This window comes from Epinephelus fuscoguttatus, linkage group LG5 (assembly GCF_011397635.1).
Source record: "Epinephelus fuscoguttatus linkage group LG5, E.fuscoguttatus.final_Chr_v1".
NCBI lineage: Eukaryota > Metazoa > Chordata > Actinopteri > Perciformes > Serranidae > Epinephelus > Epinephelus fuscoguttatus.
The window spans coordinates 11,797,741-11,820,388 of NC_064756.1; the positions used below are offsets into that span (position 1 = coordinate 11,797,741).

General features: G+C 42.1%; 1 protein-coding gene across 11 annotated transcripts in view; it reads left to right on the forward strand.

The window, feature by feature from the left end:
* kirrel3b (kirre like nephrin family adhesion molecule 3b) overlaps positions 1-22,648 on the forward strand; it is a 188,779-nt gene that overhangs the window by 105,597 nt on the left and 60,534 nt on the right. For all 11 annotated transcript variants that reach the window (XM_049576341.1, XM_049576342.1, XM_049576348.1 and 8 more), the window contains 2 exons: positions 5,416-5,562; positions 11,215-11,364. In XM_049576341.1, coding sequence (XP_049432298.1) covers positions 5,416-5,562; positions 11,215-11,364 — 297 coding nt within the window. The remainder of the gene's footprint in view (positions 1-5,415; positions 5,563-11,214; positions 11,365-22,648) is intronic.

Here is a 22,648-nt window from a genome sequence, read left to right on the forward strand (position 1 = left end):
TGTCCCTATGAAGACTCAGCCAGGCTTTAAATTGAATGAAGGAGGTCACTTTTTAACTGCTCAAGTGACAAGTACAAGTGGGTGTCGGTTAAGTCTTTGATTCTCTATATCACCGGTGTATTTTAATAGCCTTTCTAGGACATCAGTCTTTGAATGGCTGCAGTGCAAACTTTTAAGAAAATTTGCTTAAAGCATGCTTGATGTAATACAGAGGTCAAAGTCTCAAGCCCCATTCAAGATAAGCACACTGAAGTGACATTCAGTGTCCTTAAAATGTGATGCAACTGGCAGACTCCTTGTTTGAGAATGGTCTTGGTGTGCTCTACTCTCTATCAAAAGATTCTGTTTGCAGAAGGGAACTTTGGTATTGGAAGTATTCTAGTTTTCGTTTCTTGTCTTTTTGTAGTCCGAGTGATGTTGATGAATCAGGTTTGAATGACAGGTAAACAGTCTGTGTAGAGAGGCGGAACATATTGGCTGAAATCTGAGACAATGAGTTAGCATTATTATTATTATTTTTTTAAATCTGCATTCATATGATGATAACTGTTTATAAAGTTTTGCCAAAATGGCCAGCACATGAAAGGGAAGTCTTGGCTTGGACTTCCACTTGCTTCACTGGCTCAGCTTTGAAATATTGGCCCTTGGCCCCAGAAGCTTTCGTAAACCCGAAAGCCGATGATTTCGAAGATTGGGTCTGCTCAATCGGAATTCCAATTGGAATACTCACTATGCTTATTGTGTCATGCATATGCTATGCTATGTACCACAGTAACCAAACCTGTCTCACTCTGAAGTTGTCAAAATCTGGCAAATGTGGCTGTTGGGCAGTGACTTGCGATGTCAGACACCACGAACAAAGCTGTCCTTTCACGTGGGCATGATACCCAGTGGGTCGCCATTATAGTTTACAGGTGTTCAGCGGTGTCAGGGGGGAAAACGGGAGAGCAGTGTTCAGGTCCCGTAAGATTATAAAGCCGTACCCTGTTTGGCTGTACAGTATGTAAGACTGTATGTAAATGTTAAATTTCCTTTGAAAACAGAGGTGTATTTTAAAAGACGGCAATGCATGTAACGGGCAGAACTTGACAGAGCTTCCCAGAACATCAACAACCAACTCACCCAGGGTACCTTGCACATTGTATCTGGATATGGAAAGCCCATGACCAAACGTCGATATGTGACGAGATTGGAGCGAGAATGTGTTGTAGTAACCTTGCTACATGTAGCAGCTACGATTCTTCTCCTTTGGTCTGAGGGTCTTTTTAAAGGGTTATTCTTGTCATTTAGTATTGCACTTCCAGAAAACTAGGGACTTACTTTTAGTCCTCAGTATAGGCCAAGATTATAGAACACTGTATCGTACAATCCCATGATGCAACGTAATTGTGTCATGTCTTAGATTGAATTTTTATGTCGTCAAACTCCACACCCTCCAGCTTGAAACACAGGCTTTTTCTTAAGAATTCTAGGTCTCCAAGCCTAAACCAAGAGAACCCAAATGACATCTTTAGGGTTATTATTTAAGACATACATATTATGCAAATGTCTTCTCAGGTTGAGTAGTGCTTCCCGATCAATGACAACTAAATTGATCTCGGTGTGCAAAATCCGGGGCGTTCCCAACTAGTCAAAGACCCATTCTTGGTCAGTAGCCGTTGGCTTCAGTTACTTATACATCTATATGAGACACACCAGGCTGTCTTGTTAATAAAAGCTTTGAAGAACTGAGACGTTTCACAACTGTTCACAGTTTCCTTTGAAAACATAAGTACATTTAGAAAATATAGTTTACATGTAATGAGCAGAAACTAGCACACCATCCCCGAGAGTCCAAAAGTGACGCCAGAGGGATACATAGAGTCATAGTTTGATGCTTCGGGCACTAACCAAGTGTCAGTATTTGAAGAGATTTGAGAGTAAGAATGTGTGGCAACATCAACAATGTGCTGCTTGTCATGCAGGTGAAGTAATGGCTCACCTATGTGTATTTGTGTGAGAGACGTGCAATTATTTTGAGTACAGTTAGTTGACATTGTTAAGAGAGCTGTTTGAGAAGTCAGGTATTTGTTTACGACGGTTTCAGGGCATAATGTCTCACAGAATTAACATGAACTCCTACTGCAAATGATGTGCTCAAATCTTCCTCTGTGCAAACACAACATCAATATATGTAACACCTAAGAAGGTTCAATCTGATACTGAGCTGCTCTGTCTAGAGAGAACGCACAGCAGCATGACAGGTAGCCTGTCTCTGAAAAATAATCTCAAATCTATTTTTTTCTCGATAACCCTTGGGGCGAGGAGTCCAGAGAAGGGCGACGGGAGTGAGGATATAGGTGGGTTGTAGGAAGCATGCAGGCGAGTGTGCTGCCAACAGAGACGTCCGTCCAGTGTTAAATCAATTACAGCCCAGTCTGAACTGTTTGATAATATCAGTCATGACTGAGCAGATACAAGATTCCCTGGCGTTTACATTGTTTTTCCGGAACATGCCAAGAGATCTGTCGAGTAGCTGTCTATATGTTGGCGTGCTTCATCTGCGTGCTGGCTGTGTAGCAGAGTACAGCGGAGATAAGCTCCTCACGTGGGAACACAGTCAGGGCTGAACAAAGCTGCCTAAGTTTGAAGGGCAATACATATGGTGAGATAAAGTCTCACCTAGCCTGCAGCACCCACGATATAGATGCACGCTTACAAAGGGCCTGGTGAGGCAGGAAGAAACAGTCGAGTCGCAAGATGATGAAAAGCCCATTCGGAATTCTGGTGAATTTTTATGCACTACTTTGTACCCTTTTTTCTGCACCAGTTTATGACGTAGATGTGCGCATAGTCTTTATTAATGTAAAGGAAAACGCAAAATTTAGTATTCTCATTAGTAAAGTATATTCTCAGCAATTCTGTATTGCTTTCAAATATTTATTCCCCTGTAGATCCACTTGTATCATTTAATATTATCCCTGCTGAGTCAGCACACATATAGGCATTATACTCTTACGTCCTGTTTTGCATCTTTTGTTTGGGGAAGCAACCGCTTTAAAATGAATTTTAATTCACTTATAAACTCCTGGACTTTAGGAGTGAATATTTAGGAAGATTTCTGCTCATGTTCAAAACAGTCTGCACATATAAAACATATTCCACATATGAGTTATCAGAGAATTTGACCGTCTGACAGACACATGTCTCTGGATGACACAAAGTTCAGGGAAGTGGCTGTGTGCTGCTCTGAAAGCATTTTTGATTTCACCATTGTGTTTCTTATTGTCCACACAAATGTTAACTTCACCACCTTTGATAAATCACAGCTTCTCAGTCGGCAGCACACCCGTGACACAGAGCTGCCAGTCAGACGAAAGATGCAGCACCGTAGTCCAAACTTTTTACACGTCAAAATAACTGTAGCCCTGGAATGTCAGAAAGTGCTAAACCATGCATATATCACTCGGCGCAATGTATTCTATTATGACTTTATTCTCTAATATGATGACTTATTTAGTGAAATTTCTGATTAGTATTATTTTTGTTTTTAACAGACAACAATTCCACTTTTAGGTGTATCTAATTCTTGCTGACTTACAGCTGTGTAAGAGCAGCTTCATGTTTGCTTCTGTCCTCATTCTCCAGCAGCAGCCAACTCTCTGCACTATCCATCGAAGTGGAGCTTCAACATTCTTCTTCTTTCTGTGTTTGGGCAACCATTGCTTTTGAAGTTCCCTGCTGCCCCCTGCTTTACCACAGTTGTTGTTTCATCTGTTAGTAGCTGTCTAGCGGTTTTACAAAATAAAGGTCCTCTGCTATTTCCCAGTTTTCCATTGGGGCAGGGAGGCGGGGGCAAATACCAGTGTTCTAAATATTGAGGAGGACATATCGCCTGTGTTCCTCCCCTGAAACCTGCGCCTATGGATATACTGTGTATTAATTAAAATGAGTGAGGTGTGTGTATTTTCGTCTGTGTGTGTGTGATACGTAGGTGTGAGGAAAGAGAGTGCATGAATCAATATGAAAACGTCTGCTTACATCTCTAACAAGCTATCCATCACATGGAATTCAGTTCAAGGCTGAAAAATGACTTGTGGGGATTCTAATGGCATTTTCCAACTAAATTAAAATCAGTTTCTTGTATGACAACAATCTTTTTTCTCTGATGTGGTTTGAAATTGTAGAACAAAGCCAATCAATTTCCCTGTCTGCAGCAGGATAAGTAATTTCCTCTGAATATCAAAACAATCATACAAAGAACTGCAGAAGATGACTGCAATGTGATACAAAGATGTTGTAAGATGAAAAACGCGCTTTCTCGTTCTCCGCCGTCTTTTGCTTGCTTATTATTGTGATTCACTACATGTTATTCTTCTATCAGCTTTATATTTGCATATGATTAAAAAAAGTGTGTGTGTGCGCCCATTTCAGCATGATGGGAGTACATGTTCTGGTTTGTATGCATGTCTGTGTTTGTGTTGCTGCACAAATCGAGGAGAAAGAATAAGTTGTTCAAGAAAAAAGGCAGACATTCCGATCCAAGCAATGGAACTTAGAAGTTTAAAAATAAGAAACAGCTGCTAACAAACTGCCTCAGTAAAGTGTGTGAGAGAGAAAGTGACACTTTTAAACCTTTGCTGCAGTTCCTGCTCCCAAATCTGAGTGCGTCTGTATGAATGCATGTCAGTGTGTGTAGGCTTTAGTTGATAGGCAGCCTGCCAGTGTTTCTAACTACACATCAGTACCACTCTGCACCCTCCACTCTGATCCACAGCATAACCTCCCCCAGCCTCCACCACCCCTCCACCGCCACCATACCCCTCCCCATTAACACACCCTCTGCCTCTAATGGAGTTCACTGCACACCACTTTCCGCCTGAACACACAGTAGAGGAGTGCAGCTAATAGCAGTTGCACAGTTGGAATACATGGGTGTGAGCTCGAGTTAATGTATGCCACTAGAGTAGTGTTGGCAGACAAGATCGTGTTATCTACAGTGGTGTGTAAGAGCCCGGCCCATCTGTACGGTGACATCCTTCATAAATGAACCAAGCCGAGCTGTGACGGCTGTCTCTTAGGCTGTGCTTCAGTCCTGGTACCGCACTGACACCTCTGATGCGTGTACAGTATCTTGTCTCTGTATCATGAATAGTAAAAGAATGTGCCACATTTGTATATCACCCTTTAGGCTTCCTTTAACATGAGTTTGACAAGAGGTTTGAGTGAAATTGGTGGAAATGGGCATATGGTGCACTTCCCTTCATTTTCCCTTCATTCAGCACTTGAGTCGCTGAAAGCAGGTGTTTGTAAAGCCACACTTGTTCCCCTCTTTGATCTTGAATTTTCTATGCCCTCTCCTCCTGATTACATTAAAGTGATGTAATGGTTTAAATGGGTCAGACCTAACCTTGCCCTTCTTCTTTTGCTCTACAGGGGCTGCCATGTTTTCCCAGCAGCCACAGGACCTGGTGGTGGTGGCAGGCCAGCCCGTGACGTTACCATGCACTATCCCCGGTTACCATGGCGTTGTCCTGTGGATCAAAGATGGCCTGGCGCTGGGAGTTGGCAGGGACCTCTCTGGTAAGTAACAGCGTTTATTCCCTTGTGCGTGTCACCCTGCATTTCTCCATCACCCTCAGTTTCCTCTATTAATTACACTCTCTAATATAACTGTCATATTCAAATTGCTGCTTTTTGTCATCTAAAGCCCCCACATGTCGACATCCTACCCTCTGCCAAATATATCACTCCACAGACGGATAAAAGAGGTCTCGTAATAGTGTGTTACAACACAAGTATTACATTACAAGTGTTATGTAAAACATCAATAATTATATCACTCAACGTGACCAAACAGAATTAAAAATTCATTTCTGTCTCCATGTTAGATGCAGACCTAAATCTCTTATACTTTGCATTTGGCAGGGAAGCACAAAAATCCGAATGAAATATGAAATCAATAGTGGCACTGGTCTTTCTCTGGTGCTTCAGGCTGCTAAATGGCTTTTTGAAGAGTAGCTGGCGTCCTCTAATTACACTGCACCTCATGTATAATTGCCTTAATTGTTTAATTTGGAGTAAAAGTGACTACTGCACTGTCATTTAGTAGCCTGTTGTTCCACCAATCCAGGCTTTATGTATATTCATGACCTTGATGAATTTCAAGGAAGCACATCACTCCTCTAAATAAACATTTACAACCTTTGAAGCACTGAGCTATTGAATGAGAAAATCCATAAAAGCGTAGTGCGCACGCATCATTTACTGAAATGATCATTAAATTCTTCCAAAACAGAGATCCATTTGAATCTGTACACAGCTCTCCACACACAGTAGGATGCATTACTCTATAAGGGCACGGTCTTTATTTTAGAGCTTACTCATTGGCCTCACACACCACCCTGGGTGACCACTAAAAACTCTAGAGTAATTTCAATTCAGTGCAACAAATTATCCAGCTGCAGCCTTTTTTAAAATGCAGAAGTCTCTTTTTAAACAGGAACGATTACATCAGCATTTCGCGTGAGACTGGGGGTTTTCTACCCTCTGACCTTTAGTAAACGTCGCCGATGCGGTCTGTAATTAAACCTCAGTGGCCGACAGAGCCCCAGTAAAGCCATCCTATTCCCTCCTCAGGTTCTTATCAGGCCCAGGGGAGACTGAGAGGTTGCAGTAAACAATGGTCCTGCAGTCTTCGAGTCTCCTTTGAAGGGAGAGGAGGCAGACGGGGGAGAGTACTTATGATGGATCGAGATAGAATGAGAGAGAGTGGAAGGAAGAGAGAGCACAATTTTATTTGGGGTCAGAGTGGAGCAGAGATGTAGAGTTTGTTTTATCCTCTTCTATTTTTATTGATTTAACAAGACAAGACAATCAAGTTGAAATCTCATTTCAGCGGTGGACAAAGACAGAGGGAGGAATAGAACAAAGAAAACGGAGAGAAAAGTCAAGGGAACTACAGTAGATCAACCTTTAACAACACATCTGTGAAGAGTTTGACAGTCGTGGACAAGATGCAGTAACCCTGACCTTCTCCACAACCCTTCTCTTCTTCCTATTTCGCCAAATAATCAGGCCCAAGATGTACAGGTGGAGCGATCCTTCTCTCCTAAACCATTTTAAAAAATGCACAGGGTTTTGTTTGAGGTGGAATAGCTGCCTGCCTGAAGAAGATAGGTTGCTAAAATCAACAGTATGATACGGACAGGGGCTGAGTGCCTTCTATTGAGACGGATGACACTTTTTCAAAATAAAGAGCTCCACAGCTGTCCTTTTTATCACTCCTGCCTACATAAACAAGCAATGCACGCGGCAGTAAAAGAGTGATGGTACATCCACTGCAAGATGTACACAATGAAAGGAAAGTGGCAGCTGTATACATAAAAAGTGTGACGAATCAAATGTTGCATGGAGCGTTTCAATAATATAGGTCTGCTTGGCTATTCATAGAAAGAAGCTGTGTCGGCAACGGTGTTCTCCGCCTGGGACCTGTTTCCATTCACGGGAGCAGTGATTAAAACCGAGAGAACTCTTTCACCATTCAGCGCAAGAAATCACGGCACAAAAGTCAATGATTCCTATCTGTCCCCGAATTTCCTATTCATTCCCTTTTGTGTCACGCCTTTCCACTCTAATTAAAGAAAAGTAAAGTAGCCCCACAACCGCTCAGAACATACCAATCAATGTCATGAATATGCATGACAGAGAATCTGCCACGCATGATCATGGTGACAACAGACAAAGCATAAGTGAATTCTCCTGCCACGCGGTAAAGACGGAGAAAGAAATGTTTGTATACATTACGCCATGCACTTGGGATACGGGAGAATGAGCTCTAGGGAAGATAAGCTGGCATGTAGCAAACCTTCAGCAGCATGCATGTGTCACACTTGCCTCTCATGAGAGCAAATTGAACACCGGTCACCTGTTCACAGCTGCAGCTAACCTGTTTCCATCCCCTTGTGGGTACACTGTGTGAAACATGTTCTAGGTGAGCGCTATAAATCACTAGGCCACGCCTCAAGTGTCTGTATACTTGCATACACACACACACACACACACACACACACGTTCACCATTGATCCAGCCCCAAGACAAATCCATTCCCCTCTGATGGATTCATTACTCCTTAATGGGCCTATTTTACATTGTTTGCTTTGGGTAACACATTGTGTCTTTGAAATTTGCTGAGATCTAAGATCAATGGCCCTTTACAGGTACATATCACATGTGCAGGGGTGATCAGTCTTCATGTGTGCCACTATGACTTTAGTCAAATTGACAAAATGCATGATCGAGGTGCTTACGAGGTGATAAAAATGCATTATGGTATGTTACCATTGTTTGAAAATGAGATTAGGAAATTCCTATCATTACTATCCTCCACAAATGCAAATTACTTTTCCTTTTGGATCCAGCTAATACATGGAGATGAAACTGGAACGGCGCCATATTCTCACACAGCAAAATTATTCTTAGTTTGCCAGAGGCACAGATGAGGTAATTGGCCAGATCATCTGTTTGTTTAACAGGAATTTACATAGCTTATACCTTGCAACAATTAAAACGAGCAAAACAGAAGTGCACTTGAGGTATGTTCTGTTTCTGGGGTAGGTACACTCAGCACTCGCTTGGTGGACTGGAGTCAACTCAAGGTCACATCATTCAGAATGTGCAATAATCATTACCCTTGCGATCTGCAATGGCATTATTGCCGTGAATCTCATCAATGAACATAAAATTGAAGCAAAATGCTTCTCTGGATGACCTTGTGCGCATAATGGTGCGTCCTCTATTTTAGGCATTATCCTGAGCATGGAAAAGCAAGAAGCTCTTTTTCATTCAATGGTTATTAACATTATTAATGGAAGCTTTTAGTTGTGATCAGGTCTCTATTAACCTCTATAAACAGTTATCTTTCTGCATAATATGCAGAATCTGTAGGCAACAGAGCAAGAAGTTGGCATCTGAAGCATTCTGGCTTCCTTTTGTAGCCTGACTAGTATTGACCAATCAAGTTTGAACGGGCTTTGGTTGCATGCAGATAAATAATCCACGTGGAGAGCAAAAGAGGCAGAATGCAATCTGGGAAACCATCGACCAACGTCTGACCTCAATTCAGCTTTTTATTAGCTTTTTCCTCATCCATCTGCATTCATATGCAGATTTCTGTTTATAGAGATTAGCTGAAGTGTTGTCTGGACCTGTCTCACGTTGCTAATTGAACTGTTAACAATACACAAAAGAGGAAGTCTACATCAGATCTACCAAAATAGGCTTATCGTCATCAGACAGGGTTCTGAGGTTGGGTCACTATTAACCCTGTGACATTTACAACCTGTGTTACCGAAGCCGTGGTATCACTGTGTAGGACACGTTGTAGAAAGTCTGGTGAAACTTAAAAAAGGAGGCACTAGTTTTTCCACAAAACATCCAGTGCAGCTTCAATCTTTGTTCACTTTTTTTAAGTTAGCCTGCCACTTATTTTGCCTTTCTTTGTTTATCTCCTCCCCAGCTTTAATGTTTATGTTTAGGCGTTCTTTTGTCCTTCGTCCTCCCACTGTATAGACCCTTAAGATTAAAGGCTACACGTAGGAGGATGAAATGCAGAGAGTGGCTTAATCGGCTGTAACTCACCCCACCAGCATAAAATGAGGCCCACTTCATGCTCTATTAAAGGCAACTGGATTCAATGAAGCAACAGTCAGTAATTGGACTTTGAGCAGACGATGGGTTTTTGCAGTAGACAAATTCAAGGATTTAAAAGCTGTTCTAAGGCTGCCCAGTCTGTTATGTTCCTTTTGGGCGCAGAAACGTATAACCAGCCTGTAAAAACCTTTACAGTGAAAGACTGGAGTGTTTGGGGATCTCTGAAGTGAACATGAGTCATTGGCTGGGTGTTACTGAGAAATCAATATTTTTCTCCCCAACATTTGTTGGCAATGACCCAACAGTTGGATGGGTACTGACAGATTTTTTTGCTGGAAAGGAAATGACAAGTGTGTGAGTTTAAAGTGTGAAGTTTACTTTTACAAAGCACACAGTTAAAGTGGGGCTTTGTTAAAAGTCTCGCCTTGTTCGGCTGTAGAACTCTCCAATCCTATCTACTCGCTTCGTCATTGATTAATTACTTTTAAGGACCACTGGAGGAAAAAAGCAATTCTTTGCAGGAAATTCATAACATTTTTTTTGGAGTGCATTTTTTATGAACAGACATTCTTATTTCATTCCACATACTGTATCACCAATAATTAGAAAGATGGAGTGAAAAAGAAAAGGGATCTTCAGAGACGAGCAGTTCTAAAAGCATGAGAAATACCCCATAAAGCTCCCCAGTCAAACGCATTCCTCTTCTTGCTTATTTGCCCCGGCGGAGGGATGCACTCCACAACATACTCTCAATGCATATTTCGATAATAGTTAGGGGGATATCTTTAAAACCATCTCACTTGACTTGTGTAAAATGCCCAGGTCTCTTGGATATTGCTCTGATTTCTTGCATTATTAAACTATAAATCATTGCACAGAGCATTGCTGAAACAACTCAAACTGTAGCTGATCCTGTTTACGGCTGCAGTAAAACCTCATTCTGCCGAATGCAGCAACCTCTACAGCAGCTCATTAACATTGCCAGGAGTGCCATAAAAACATGTATTTGACTCTTGATGTGTTAATTTCTGTACTGTGAGTTAATTAGCAAATGAACAATCAAAAGCGGTGCTCACCTATGAAGTAATCTATAACACTCACTTGTAATGCAGCTCAGTTATAGTGCTCAAGCCAGTATTGTCTTTGTAATGCATTTGCCAATTAAAATTGACTTCACAATAAGATACATTAAGCTTGTGTGTTGTCTTTATATTGTGTATTGTTATTGTTGTTATAAGCAATGGTGAATCCTCCAGCCACTTAGGACACCGCCCAGAGTGTGGGCACCAATTTCTTTTGGATGTAAGGAAATAAAATAAAATTTAAAAAAAGATCAAACTTAAGGAAAATAGTGCAGTGGAGTGTATGTGGACAGAATTGGAGTAAGAGAAAATCAAAAGGCAAAAACCATTTGGGGAAAAAAAAGAAGACAAAATTTACAAATTTACACCACCAGGGGAAGCTTGCCTTGGGCATCAGATGTGCTTGGTCCAGCACTCACAGCTTTAAAATGACAAATTTATCTTCTGAGCAGTGTTTTAATTTCAAATTTAACTAAAATGAACAAATGTGTTTGCCCTGTAGGCTATCCTCGCTACACAGTGATTGGAGACCATGGATCGGGAGAGCATCATTTGCGAATCCAGCGTGTCGAGCTGATGGATGACGCCGTGTTTGAGTGCCAGGCTGTCCAGGCTGCCATGAGGTCCCGTCCTGCCCGTCTCACTGTGCTGGGTGAGTCCGAATTAAACACACACACAGTCCAAACAACACCACTCTAATAGCAACCGCCCCCAATTGTGGAGGTGCAAAGCAACTGGCGGAAAAAGCTTCACTGGCGTCACTGGCTTCTCACTTTGTCATTCGTTTTTCATGCTAAGAGGACCAAATCAACATCACAGAACATGTCTTTATTATTATTTTAGCTACAAGTGTGATATCTGATATTTCAGGATAAAGGCAGCATAAGCAGTGTTGTGCAGCCTCTGATAAAACACTGAGATCCACATCCAGGTGTGTGGAGAAAAACAGCTCGTATGCATCATCCCAAATGTTCAACCCAAATCTACACTCTTGAGCCTAAACACTGGGCAGAAGTAGCACCAGAGCTCTAGGGGCCCCTTACAAAAGTGGTGCTTCATAACAATAAAAGTATACAGTATGAGTCCTTGTTCACTTTCCAATTACACAGAAAATATGAATATAGGTACATGCTCAAACACAGGTGTTCTCATCCAGTCTCTCTCAAAACATGATGAACATGCAGTAAAACCCGAGAACAAAAGATTTTGTATTAAAACCATCAGAAAGGAATTAAATCAATGCTAATGTTTCCCATTTGGCAGACAGTGTCAATATGACTGAACTTTTACAGACCCTTACATTTCCACTTTAATTTCCTTCCTCTCCATGCAGCCTCCATTTTCATTATTACTGCAAGCTTGAGAGGTTACTGGTTCTTAATTAAACTTTATTGGGTTATCATTCAGCGATGCCATTTCTGCCTTATTGGTTAGCACCGGTGTGATCGCAGGCTAACGTCTCTTTCTTGGGCCCTTCGAGCCTCCCGCTGCTTCCTGTCTCCTGCCGCCTCTCACAACCTCCCTCGCTGGAGGACTGCTGGATAGATCGCTCGAGTCAATGATGGAGCAAAAGAGAACAAGGGAGAAGGAATGGGGAAGAGAAAGGGTGGGGGGGGGGGGGAGCGTCTGCCATGCAGTATCCTCGCCACGAGCGGCTGATCCGCCTTATTGATCCAGCCTAATGAAAAGTGAAACTAACGATTTGTAGGGGAGAAGGCAGCAGGAGTAAAAAGAGAGAGGGGAAGACAAATTGCGGCATAACGTTTCTCTGGCTGCCAAGCCCCCTGCAAATGGATATGAGTGAATAATTATGGATACTTCTACAGAGAGCTGAAAATGCAACTGCACTTTCCTACCGTCTACTACTGTCCTTTCTCGACTTGCTCCGGTCTCTCAGAGTTTAGCTGCTCTGACGGAGTGTTTTTTGCACAGAAACTTTGCCATTTGATCACAGCGTCAAGGACAGATGGGAGAGAAGAATCCAGTGTGTATCCAGGTGTTTCAGCAAGGTTGTTGTCAATGTAATTCAGCCGTTTAAAGGAATACCTCACCCACAAAATGACTATATCAGTGAGTCATGCCATGTTATGTTGAATTAGTGAAGAAAACTTTGTTCCTTGTATGTCTCCATGGAAAAACATCCAACTCTGACCAAAAAGTTGTAGTAATTATTACAGTGACACGATATAAAAAGTGACAATGTCCATGCACAAAAATCAAAGGAGCCCCCATTGGATAGGTTGGGGGCTGGGTCAAACAAACAAAGGACTTTCGCTCTTCGTGGATAGGGAAAATAGTCATATAAAGACCAAGAAGAATGACTGGCCAGTTCACTCAGTGTGGAAGTCTGTGGTACAGGCAGGCAAAATCCAAGATACTCAGACTGTAGTTAAAAATCCTTTACCGATACATGAAACACAGGACTTTCACCCAGGAGAGCGATGTTGGCTTCCCGAAGTCAACACTGACTATCTTTAATAACTTGATTAGCATGCTACACTCGTTCACTAGATGTGTCACAGGGAACTGCCCATTGGTCCGACATCCCATTGTTCCAACCATATTAAACCCATTGTTCCGAAGTCCGTTCCGAAATCATCATGATGCCCTGTGGTTAAGGTCTGGTTAGGTTTAGGCACAAAAACCACTTGGTTAGGGTCAGGAAAAGATCATGGTGTGGGTTAAAATGAAAAAGAAAGTGACAAACACATAAGCTGTGAGCCTGCTTCGCCTCAAGACTTTCCCAGCTGACCCAGAGACGGTCGCGGCGCACCATCAATGTAGAAATACGGCCGCCGGGAGTCGTTCAGCACCGCGGACCATCGGACTAATGGGATGTCGGACCAATGTGCTGTCGGACCAATGACATGGACCTGTGTCACATGTCATGTAGCATATGTAATGCTCAGTACTTCCCAAACACTCTAATGCCAGATTCCAATTTTTGTAGCCAAAATGCCTTTGTTTGGGAAGTACGAGCACAGGACTGGAGAAATGAGACTTTGTGTGCTTGAATTTGGACACACATTTTTGAAATAGTTTTACTGTTTTTAAACAAGGTCTCCAGTAAATCAATATATCACGTGCTTGTCGTTTTCTATGGATGTTTTTGCCACAAATTCAAGATCACACAGCATGACTAATTGGTTTACAAGTGGTTATTTTGTTGGTAAAGTATTCTTCAAACTAAATGCAATTTAAGACATTTTAGGTTACAGCAATGTTATCTCTAAACATTTTATTTATTGCCTGTTTCTGTAGCCTTCCTAGCATCCTTGGGAGTTTTCATATATATATGTGAAACTGCCACTTCATTTTATTCATATATGAGTGGATGGCTGCCATATACAGCAGATGCAAATACTTCTTGGTTTTTCGCTTTAATCCCCTTGACACTGTGCTCTCCTGGTTTGGCAAACCCTACACTGACTACTCAACGTAATTAAAACAAAGAAACAAATTATTTGCAAATGCTTGACTCTGGACTGCAAGCGACGTACAGCAGCGGGAAGTACACTAGTTGGCCCCTACTGTATTTAAATAACCAATCAGCAATGAGAAAAGGGGAAGCCTTTATTACCTATTTGGCTGATTGAGGCTGAGAGAGTTTATCATTCCTCCCCATAAGCCCAAATAGAAGGTGTTTGTTTAATCCCCTGCCGAGCTAGCTGACTCCTGAATGCACTGCCAGGGAGAACTGCAGGCTGACACACACACAAGGTAATGGAGGAAATATATGCAAGGCCTGTGTCACTGCAAACTCCAAGCTGTCAATTACTTGCCAGTGGTGACAGAGTGTGTCTATCGACTCGGAAGACAGCTACGGCCCCACACACCTATGCGCTCACACACACACACACACACACACACACATACACACAAATACATAGGCATATACACAATATGCTTACACGCACACCCACATCCACCAGTGCACACACACGCAGCCTCCCTTCTTCGAGCTGACAGCAGAATAAATCTAAAACTCTCCCCTCCATCTTTCATAACTCAATATCAGCCCAAACTCCTCCATGTGCCACATCAGAGGAACTTCTCTCCTCTTGACTTTGATAGGCTCGGAAATAACATAACATAAATATTTACTAACACATAGAGAGAGACCTTTATCACTGCCAGAGACGAGAAACTCTGCTTTTCTTTTTAATGATTTGCTTGAGTTCGTCCTTGTGAGCCAAGCGGTTTGGTTGAGCCAAAGATGAAGCGGCGGTGACCTTACCTGACCTGCCCATTTAAAGGAAAATGTTTAATAAGTGGAAGAAGGCTTTTGTTTTACTTTCATTCACTTCAGCCAGTACTTCAAGTGCAAGAGCAATGCAATTAAAGAGGAAAACACACAACACATTCCCATTCACAAACAATAATGAAGTTCCTTCATTAAAGGGCTTCGAGAGCAAAATGGATGTTGAACTTAACCCTTGCGAGCATTTGCATGGCTTGCAGGCTTGCCCTCACATGCCAAAGGAGAATCAAGGTCTTGTGAATTAGTCATGAAGGAAGAGAATGGAGGGTTTCAGGTCCAAAAAAGACCCCTGGGGCTAATTATATCCCTTGCAGCAAGTTGGCAACATTCCAGACCTTTGCTCTAATCTTTCTACCTTAGGTTGGGGACCACTAGAACAAAGAGAAAGGAGTTCACTATTGTTTGATTAAGGTGTTTGGCTGAAAAACTACTTTGAGGTGCTCTGGGTTTTTCCGTAAATTGGAAGCGCGTTAATCTTTTCCACAAATGTAAAATGTGTCATAATGTCACAGTGAAATGCGGTGCCATTTATTGACTCATTGCTGACATTTTCATACATCAGTTTCTGTCTTAAATGTTTCTGTCTCTTTCATCCTTTCTCCGACTCTGTCTTTTTACTTCATTCCAAGTTAATGCACAGCCGTGGAGTTCGATTGCTGGATTCTCTTCATTTAAAGTGTTGCATTAAAAGCATACACAATTAATGCAGAGATGCTTTGTACATCTGTGTAATCTCTGTTAATTGAGGTTTTAAAATAGCTCATCAGGTATTAACTTTACCAGAGATGAACTCTGAAGATAACTAATTGGTGTAGATGACTTATATACTTCCACTCAATCTGAAGTCATTAGTACACTTGAGTTATTGTCAGTGTTTTCATGAATTTTTTTCTCATGTGAACTTAAGAGTTAACTCAGATTAACTTTTTTTTTTTTTTTTTTTGCTGATTATAAGACTGCAAAGGATTGAGAAAAACTGTTGCTTTTCAAACTGTTGCAAGTGTGGGTGATCAGCTTGGTTTACTTGCAGCTACATTTTATATATACATTTCAGATTTTTTTTTTTTTGTAACCTCTATGTTCCAGCTCTGCCAAGTGCAGGGTCGTAAAGGTCATTTCGCAGACCACACGTTTGAGATCAGGCAGAAATTGGGAAATGCTTCAAGAGTTTAACCTTGCTTGAAGCAAATAAAGTGGGGTTGCAAAGCTTGACTCTTCATTAGGAGAAAATATTACATATATACGTCGCTGTCAGACTCCGTAATACGCTGCAATTGTAGTATTATATCATATGCATTTAATAAAGTTAATGTATGTTTTAATTGTCAGAAACAGCGTAGCCTACTGGTGCTTTTACATTGTGTCTGAAGACGTTACAATTGTGTTAACATTTAATAAGAGTTAATTATTGCACTATTTATAATATTAAAAGTACACAGGCACACTGTTAAGTGTTCCAGACAATAATAATTGTTCTGTTATCAGTTAATAATGCACGTGTCATTATGCCTTTTTGTCTTCATAGATATTATTGCTGCTGCGAGATGATAGTCTCAGCAGCGTGCTTTTTTGTTAGCTTTGCATGTGAGCCCATGACTGCTTTATTCCATTATCACAATGAGATGTTTGTAAAGTTGTTGTAAAGGGTGAAACTTAAAAGACCTTTGCCAAGATCGTTCAAGATGACAGGCATTCACAAACACAATATGATCCCTGTCTTCTGATAAACATAGCTGATAGCATGCCATTTGAATGCGCCATTGTGTGCAAGATATTTGTTTTCCCTTCCCTGCATTGTTAATGTTTTGGACCCGTGCTTCAGCAACAATGTTCATGTACACAAAAGCCCAAGGGTATCTTTTGTTATTGTTGTTTCCAATTGCCGAAGCTGAATCAGCCGTTTCTGTGGATAAGTCTGAATTCATTATTTTTCAAGGATCATGCTGGCATCCTTTTAGTAATGGGGCTGAACTTTGAGGGCAGGGTTAAAGGATGAAAAGAAAGAAAAAAGCGATGGAGGGATTTGAAGTTTTAATGCGGAAACAAGGCACAGATGGGCTAATATTCCACACAGTCAATGAGACGCTGTCCATGGTGCTAGCAGTGGTCTCCACTGAGAGTGTGTGAGCTGTAACTACTAAGCCAGTGATAGTTGTCACAGCAACTGGGGACCTGAGTCTGAACTAGACCTGAGCAATGATAGGTCTGTAATGACAGACATCGTTGGCTCGACTATATAACAATATGTGCAATTTGTTATTCCTTGGAAAAAGAAAGCTTGTGCAAAGACGTAATTTTCCTCTGTTTTCCATCTGTTCACCTGCATTGTTATTATCATCAGCGTATACTGAAATGTACGTAAATTGAGGGTGGGTGGCATGGTGGGGCAGTGGTGAGCACTGTTGTCTCACTGCAAGAGGGTTATGGATCCTAATCACCAGCTGGCTGAGGCCCTTCTGTGTGGGCTTTGCATGTTCTCCCTGCATCAGCGTGGGTTTTTCTACAGGTTATGCAGCTTCCTCCCACAGTCGATAGACATGCAGGTTAGATTAACTGGTGGCTCTAACTTGCCTGTAGGTGTGAATGTGAGTTCAAATGGTTGTCTGTCTCTGTGTGTCAGCCCTGTGAGAGATTGGCAACCTGTCTAGGGTGCATCCTGCCACTTACCCTGTGTCAGCTGGGATAGGCTCCAGAGCCCCCCGAGAGCCTGTACCAGGATAAGCGGTTACAGAAAATGAATGAATGAATGTTTAAGGAGTGGTGTTGTTGTTTGCCTCTTTATGAGTTACTTGGAACATGATTTTATGCTAAGTACCTTGTGTGTTTAGATCCACGTGTTTTCATTTTTCCTAATTTCATCATTTAAGGCTGCAGAAATCAGTCGTATCCATATCCCTCTTCCTGAGTGGTGAAATTGTGTGTGTAAAAGTGTGGGGGGAAAAAAGCAGCTTTAAAGCCTTCCGTCTAAGTAACCAATTTGTCTCTTACAAAAGTTAATTTAGGTCTAGCCAAGCATCTCAGTGAAAGTACAGGGAGAGATAAGGTGTCCTAAACGGCAGTCATTCTGGGAGAAAATATGACTAACGTTTATGTAGCGCTGCCTTTTCTGCCATTTTGTCTGAAACACGAGATGGAATGATAACTACATCTATGATATCAGAGAGGCTGGGAACAGGTGCGTGATTATGGTAGACAGACTGTATGTAGGATGTTTTTTTTTTTTTTTTCCCTCTTAGCATTTCAACAGAAGGAAGAGAAATGACACGAATACATCTGTGCTCTGCAAAACAACAGTACCAACTGCGTACAGGTGCTGAGCTGATTTGAATTCACACTACATAGTAAATAGGCTTGCTTCAGATAACTGTAATTGTTGTCAGCAAACTAATGATTGGCACTAACAAAAATCGAGAGCTACGGGGGCTAATAACTGGCAGAACCTTGAAACAAGTGCTTTTTATTTTTTTATTTTTAACTGTCCTTATGGAACCCGAATCCTCTGCCACCCACCCTCGAACTCACACACACACATAGCTATAAGCGCAACACAGCCGGGTGGTGAGCAGCGATGTCAGCACCCTCCCAATCTGTGGAGAGCAGCTTCTCGGGCTGCACATGGCTGCGCTGTGAAGGAGCAGGCTCCGCATGTTTCTGACAGCTCTGGCATCTCCCCACTCCTCATCTCGTCTTCATCCTTCCATCTCTCCATTTTATTTGGCACTGCTTATTCGGTAGATCATGACACCAACGCTACCAAAAGATTACTAAGCATTTCTTTACTACACTTATTAAAATTCAATACCCCACCCTGCCTTTGAATCTTCTGTTTGTCCCCTATTCCCTTCGTTTGTCCTCCCCCTTTTCCGGCTGCCTCCATCTCCTATCCCATATTTGCCCTTCCAGTTTATTATTGTTTACCATGTGGTCGCACACACTTCCCTGAAAATCAGTCCTCTGCTGCTTTCTTATTTTGTGTATACATTTTGTACAGTCTGCCATATTGTTTGAGATTGCCATCTGTGATCCTGTTTGTGAGAGTAAAATGGTTTTGTGCGTTTGTCTCACAATCTTTTTCATTCATTCACTCGTATCTTTTCACTCATCCTGTGAGTGTGTGCATGTGCTCACACATGGCTCGGGATCTTCTGGCTCTCAAACAGATGTACAATGACAGCACTTGAAGAGGGCCGGTGATTTGGGCCAGTGAGCCACGCATGTCTCTTGTATCCACCTGCGCTGGGTATTCCTCTCCTCTCCTTATTGTCTTTTTTTTTTTCTGATCTATCTATCACAAACTCTGCAAGCTGTCGCGATGGGGTGACAGGCGGCCCGTGCGAGCATTCTTCTGAAATAGACAGTCAAGTCAGGAGGCTCATTGTTGTTCAGGACACGTCTGCTGAAGCACAGCGCTACAGCAGCTACACGTCGCCAGCCTCCCCTCCCCTACACCATCCAGCCTCCTTGTGAGGAGCCTTCTCTCATTCATTCGCCTCCAAATTGCTTTTTCTCCCTTGCTCGCGCTCCTGGAAAGCCAGGGCGCTCGCAGGATTTCATCGGCTGCTTTCGAGAAGTCCCATCCCCGACCCCCCGCCCAATATTGGTTTAGCCTGGAAAAACCAGCAGGTTCACCATCAGCAACACAAGTTGTTACCAGACTGAAGAGGACTTCTCAGCCAACTCATGTTATCAGCTTCCCCTCACATCAATCCAAGTTTTATGTTCTGTGTTTGGGGAATTTTATGTTTGAGGTTCGGGGAATTCACATGTATTAAAGGACAAAAGGCAGCTTTATGACCCCCAGGGTTTATTCAGACCCCTCTTGGAGGTGACGGACTTACCGCCTTGCACTGTTGAGTTAATTACACATCAATATGCCTTGGTCTCATTTATGGATATCTTTGATTATGCAGTAAAAGTAAATGATCTCACTGACGTCCAGACTTTGTGACCAAGGTGGGGCTTGTGGTCAATTGGGTCCAGCATTGGTAGATCTGGAAAAATACATAAATGAAGTCTTTTCTGAGAGTGGGTAAGGTGAGGTGGAGGACCTCCATAAAATGTAAGCAGCCTTAAAACAAAATAGTGGAATTACCCATCCAAAGGAGAGGGATGACTCAAAGGTCTTAACAGAAATGGAACATAATATGACAAGTATGTTTTCTGGTGTATAATCACTTGAAAATAAGAATTGTGTTTTTGTTCGGAAGCAGGTCCCAGTCCACGGAGTCTGCCATGTTGCATCGCCATGTTTCTACAGTAGCCCAGAATGAAGAAATCAAACCATGGCTCTAGATAGGGCCACTAGTGTTTTTACAGCAGCCACCATAGTTAGCAACACACCTGAGATGAGTCGTTTTTTAATGTGTTTCCTGGTTTTAATCACCTGGTCCATTTGTTTTGGAGAGGAAGTTTTAACTAGTTGCAATATGCAATCCTCACCACTAGATGTCACTAAATCGCATACGCTGCTCCTTCAATGTAAGTTGTAACAGGCCATTCTCCTTTAAACAAACAAGCGAACAAACAAAAAACACTGATTGGAGCTTAAAACCCACTATTACAGTGGTCTGATCTATCATACATGTAATAGCGTTAGGTCAAAAGTTACCCCAACAAACTCTGTGTATTACAGCTTAAGTCTTTAGTTGAAATCACATCTTACATCTTCTAATAATACATGCAAAAAAAGAGAAAAAAATCCAATCCCTTGTGACTGATCAGCTTTTAGTTATCTTTGATTTGTATAAAACCTGTAATCACTGAGACACGCATGAACGTCGTTGTCTGTGCGTATATGCATGCCGACAGCGTCCACGTCTCCGCATGCATGGGAGAATGCAAATTTGTGAAAGCGTTGAAAGAGATTACATTATTATCCCCAGGAAGAAAGTAGTGAGCGGAGCAGGGTTTGCTGTGAGTCAGCCCTGTAATTAAAGAGGAGCGATCAATCTGTACCACTGACCACACTACTTATGCCAAGTCCATCGAATGGCTGCAGTAAAGAGCTAATTTAGAACCATTAGGGACTGCCGAGTTTGCAAACAGCCCAGTAATGATGATGGCTGATTCAAGTTCAAGGCTTGGCCTCTGTATAACTGTCAGACCTGGCAGTCATAAGGCGGGATCAGTGGAAGATCTCAGATGAAGAGAAAAAGCTAAAATATCTATTTAAAATTATTTTTCCTAGTCATTCATTTGTATTCCATGGATGTTGGGTTATTGGTCAAATCTTCCCGTTTCTTAAGCAGACATAAACGCTTCCACCTGCCAAGAACAAGAACAATAAAGTTTCCTTTTACCGAACTATTGTGTTATCAAGTCTAACTGCCTTTCTGCCTCGGTGAGACTTTTTTTCCACTGCTATTTTAGTCAGGGTGATTTCAAGAAGATGCCAAAGGAGCACAAGCATATGTGCTCGCCACACAGATTTCTGTCCAGGCTGTCACAAACTGTCTCCACAATCTCTACATACAGTAAGACCTCAAACACAATGGAAGACAGAAAGGTACAAAAGGTATGGATGCAGGATGGAGGCAGCCAGGCATGTCCGTCTACTTCCTTGTCTGTTCACCATTCACCCTCAGTGTCTTGCTGGCAGCCAGCCCTCCAGGGGGACATGACCTGAAAGTGTAGCAGTGCTCTGTTTGGTCTGCGTGTGACCTCCCTCTCTCCCATGTAGCTCCACTATGCACAGAATCATAAACTCTTGCTCTGACATCCCTCAACGGGAAACATACAGGTGAATAATAGTAGACACTTTTAAAGGTCAAAGGGAAGCACATAGTGACTGCGATAGTATAACCTTTCGTCCACGTTCATTAGTGGTGTCACCTTCTGACCCTGTTGCACCTATTTATAGCACTGATGTGTGCTAATGTGTGTACAGGAAGAACACTTCCTTTGAGGGAGAGCAAAGGAGCCTCTTATCTCTCCTTCTCTGAGAGTTTTGAGCACTTGTAAGCAATAAGAGAAATATCACCTCATTTCAAGCCTGAGTCCTATCAGTCACATACTGTCAGACATTCCTTTCTAATCTCCTCCTCTCCGTAAAACCCCCTTTTTTTATGACCGCCTTATATGCTTGGCATTTAATTAATGTTTCAGTCATATGTGTAAGAGAGCACTGACAGCAAGCCAATACTGCTGGATCTCTGCAATCAACTGTCACAGTGCTATCGCTGAGCCTCACATTTTGTCCATTTTCTTTAATGACAAATGGGAGAGCTGTTTGAGATTCCTGGCTCATAATGCTGTTCACATGCTCCCTGTCTCATTTGCATACCAGGCACTAGCTCTATTCTTAGCAGAAGAATAAACTAATGTGATCTCCTTGACCTTGTTTCCAATTGCTGATAAAGGACCAGAAGGTGACCACATTCTCACAAAGATTTTTTTTTTTCCCTTACTTGCCTAGATCAGCACACTCTGTTGTCTGATCTGCTGGTGCTGACCTGAGATTCCTCTACCTCTCCCAACCCCTCCCTGCATATCAATGAAGACCAGATGAAAGGGAGCCTGCCAGAATTAACACTGCATTTCAAACTCAGACGCACAATAGGAACTAGTGAGTGGGCATTGTCTTTGAAATCGCAGATTCACTGGTCAGCTGGTCAGAGTTTCAGTTTGGTCAAGTCAGAGTCCAGACATCAGTGTTCCCACACTGGTCTGATTCAGT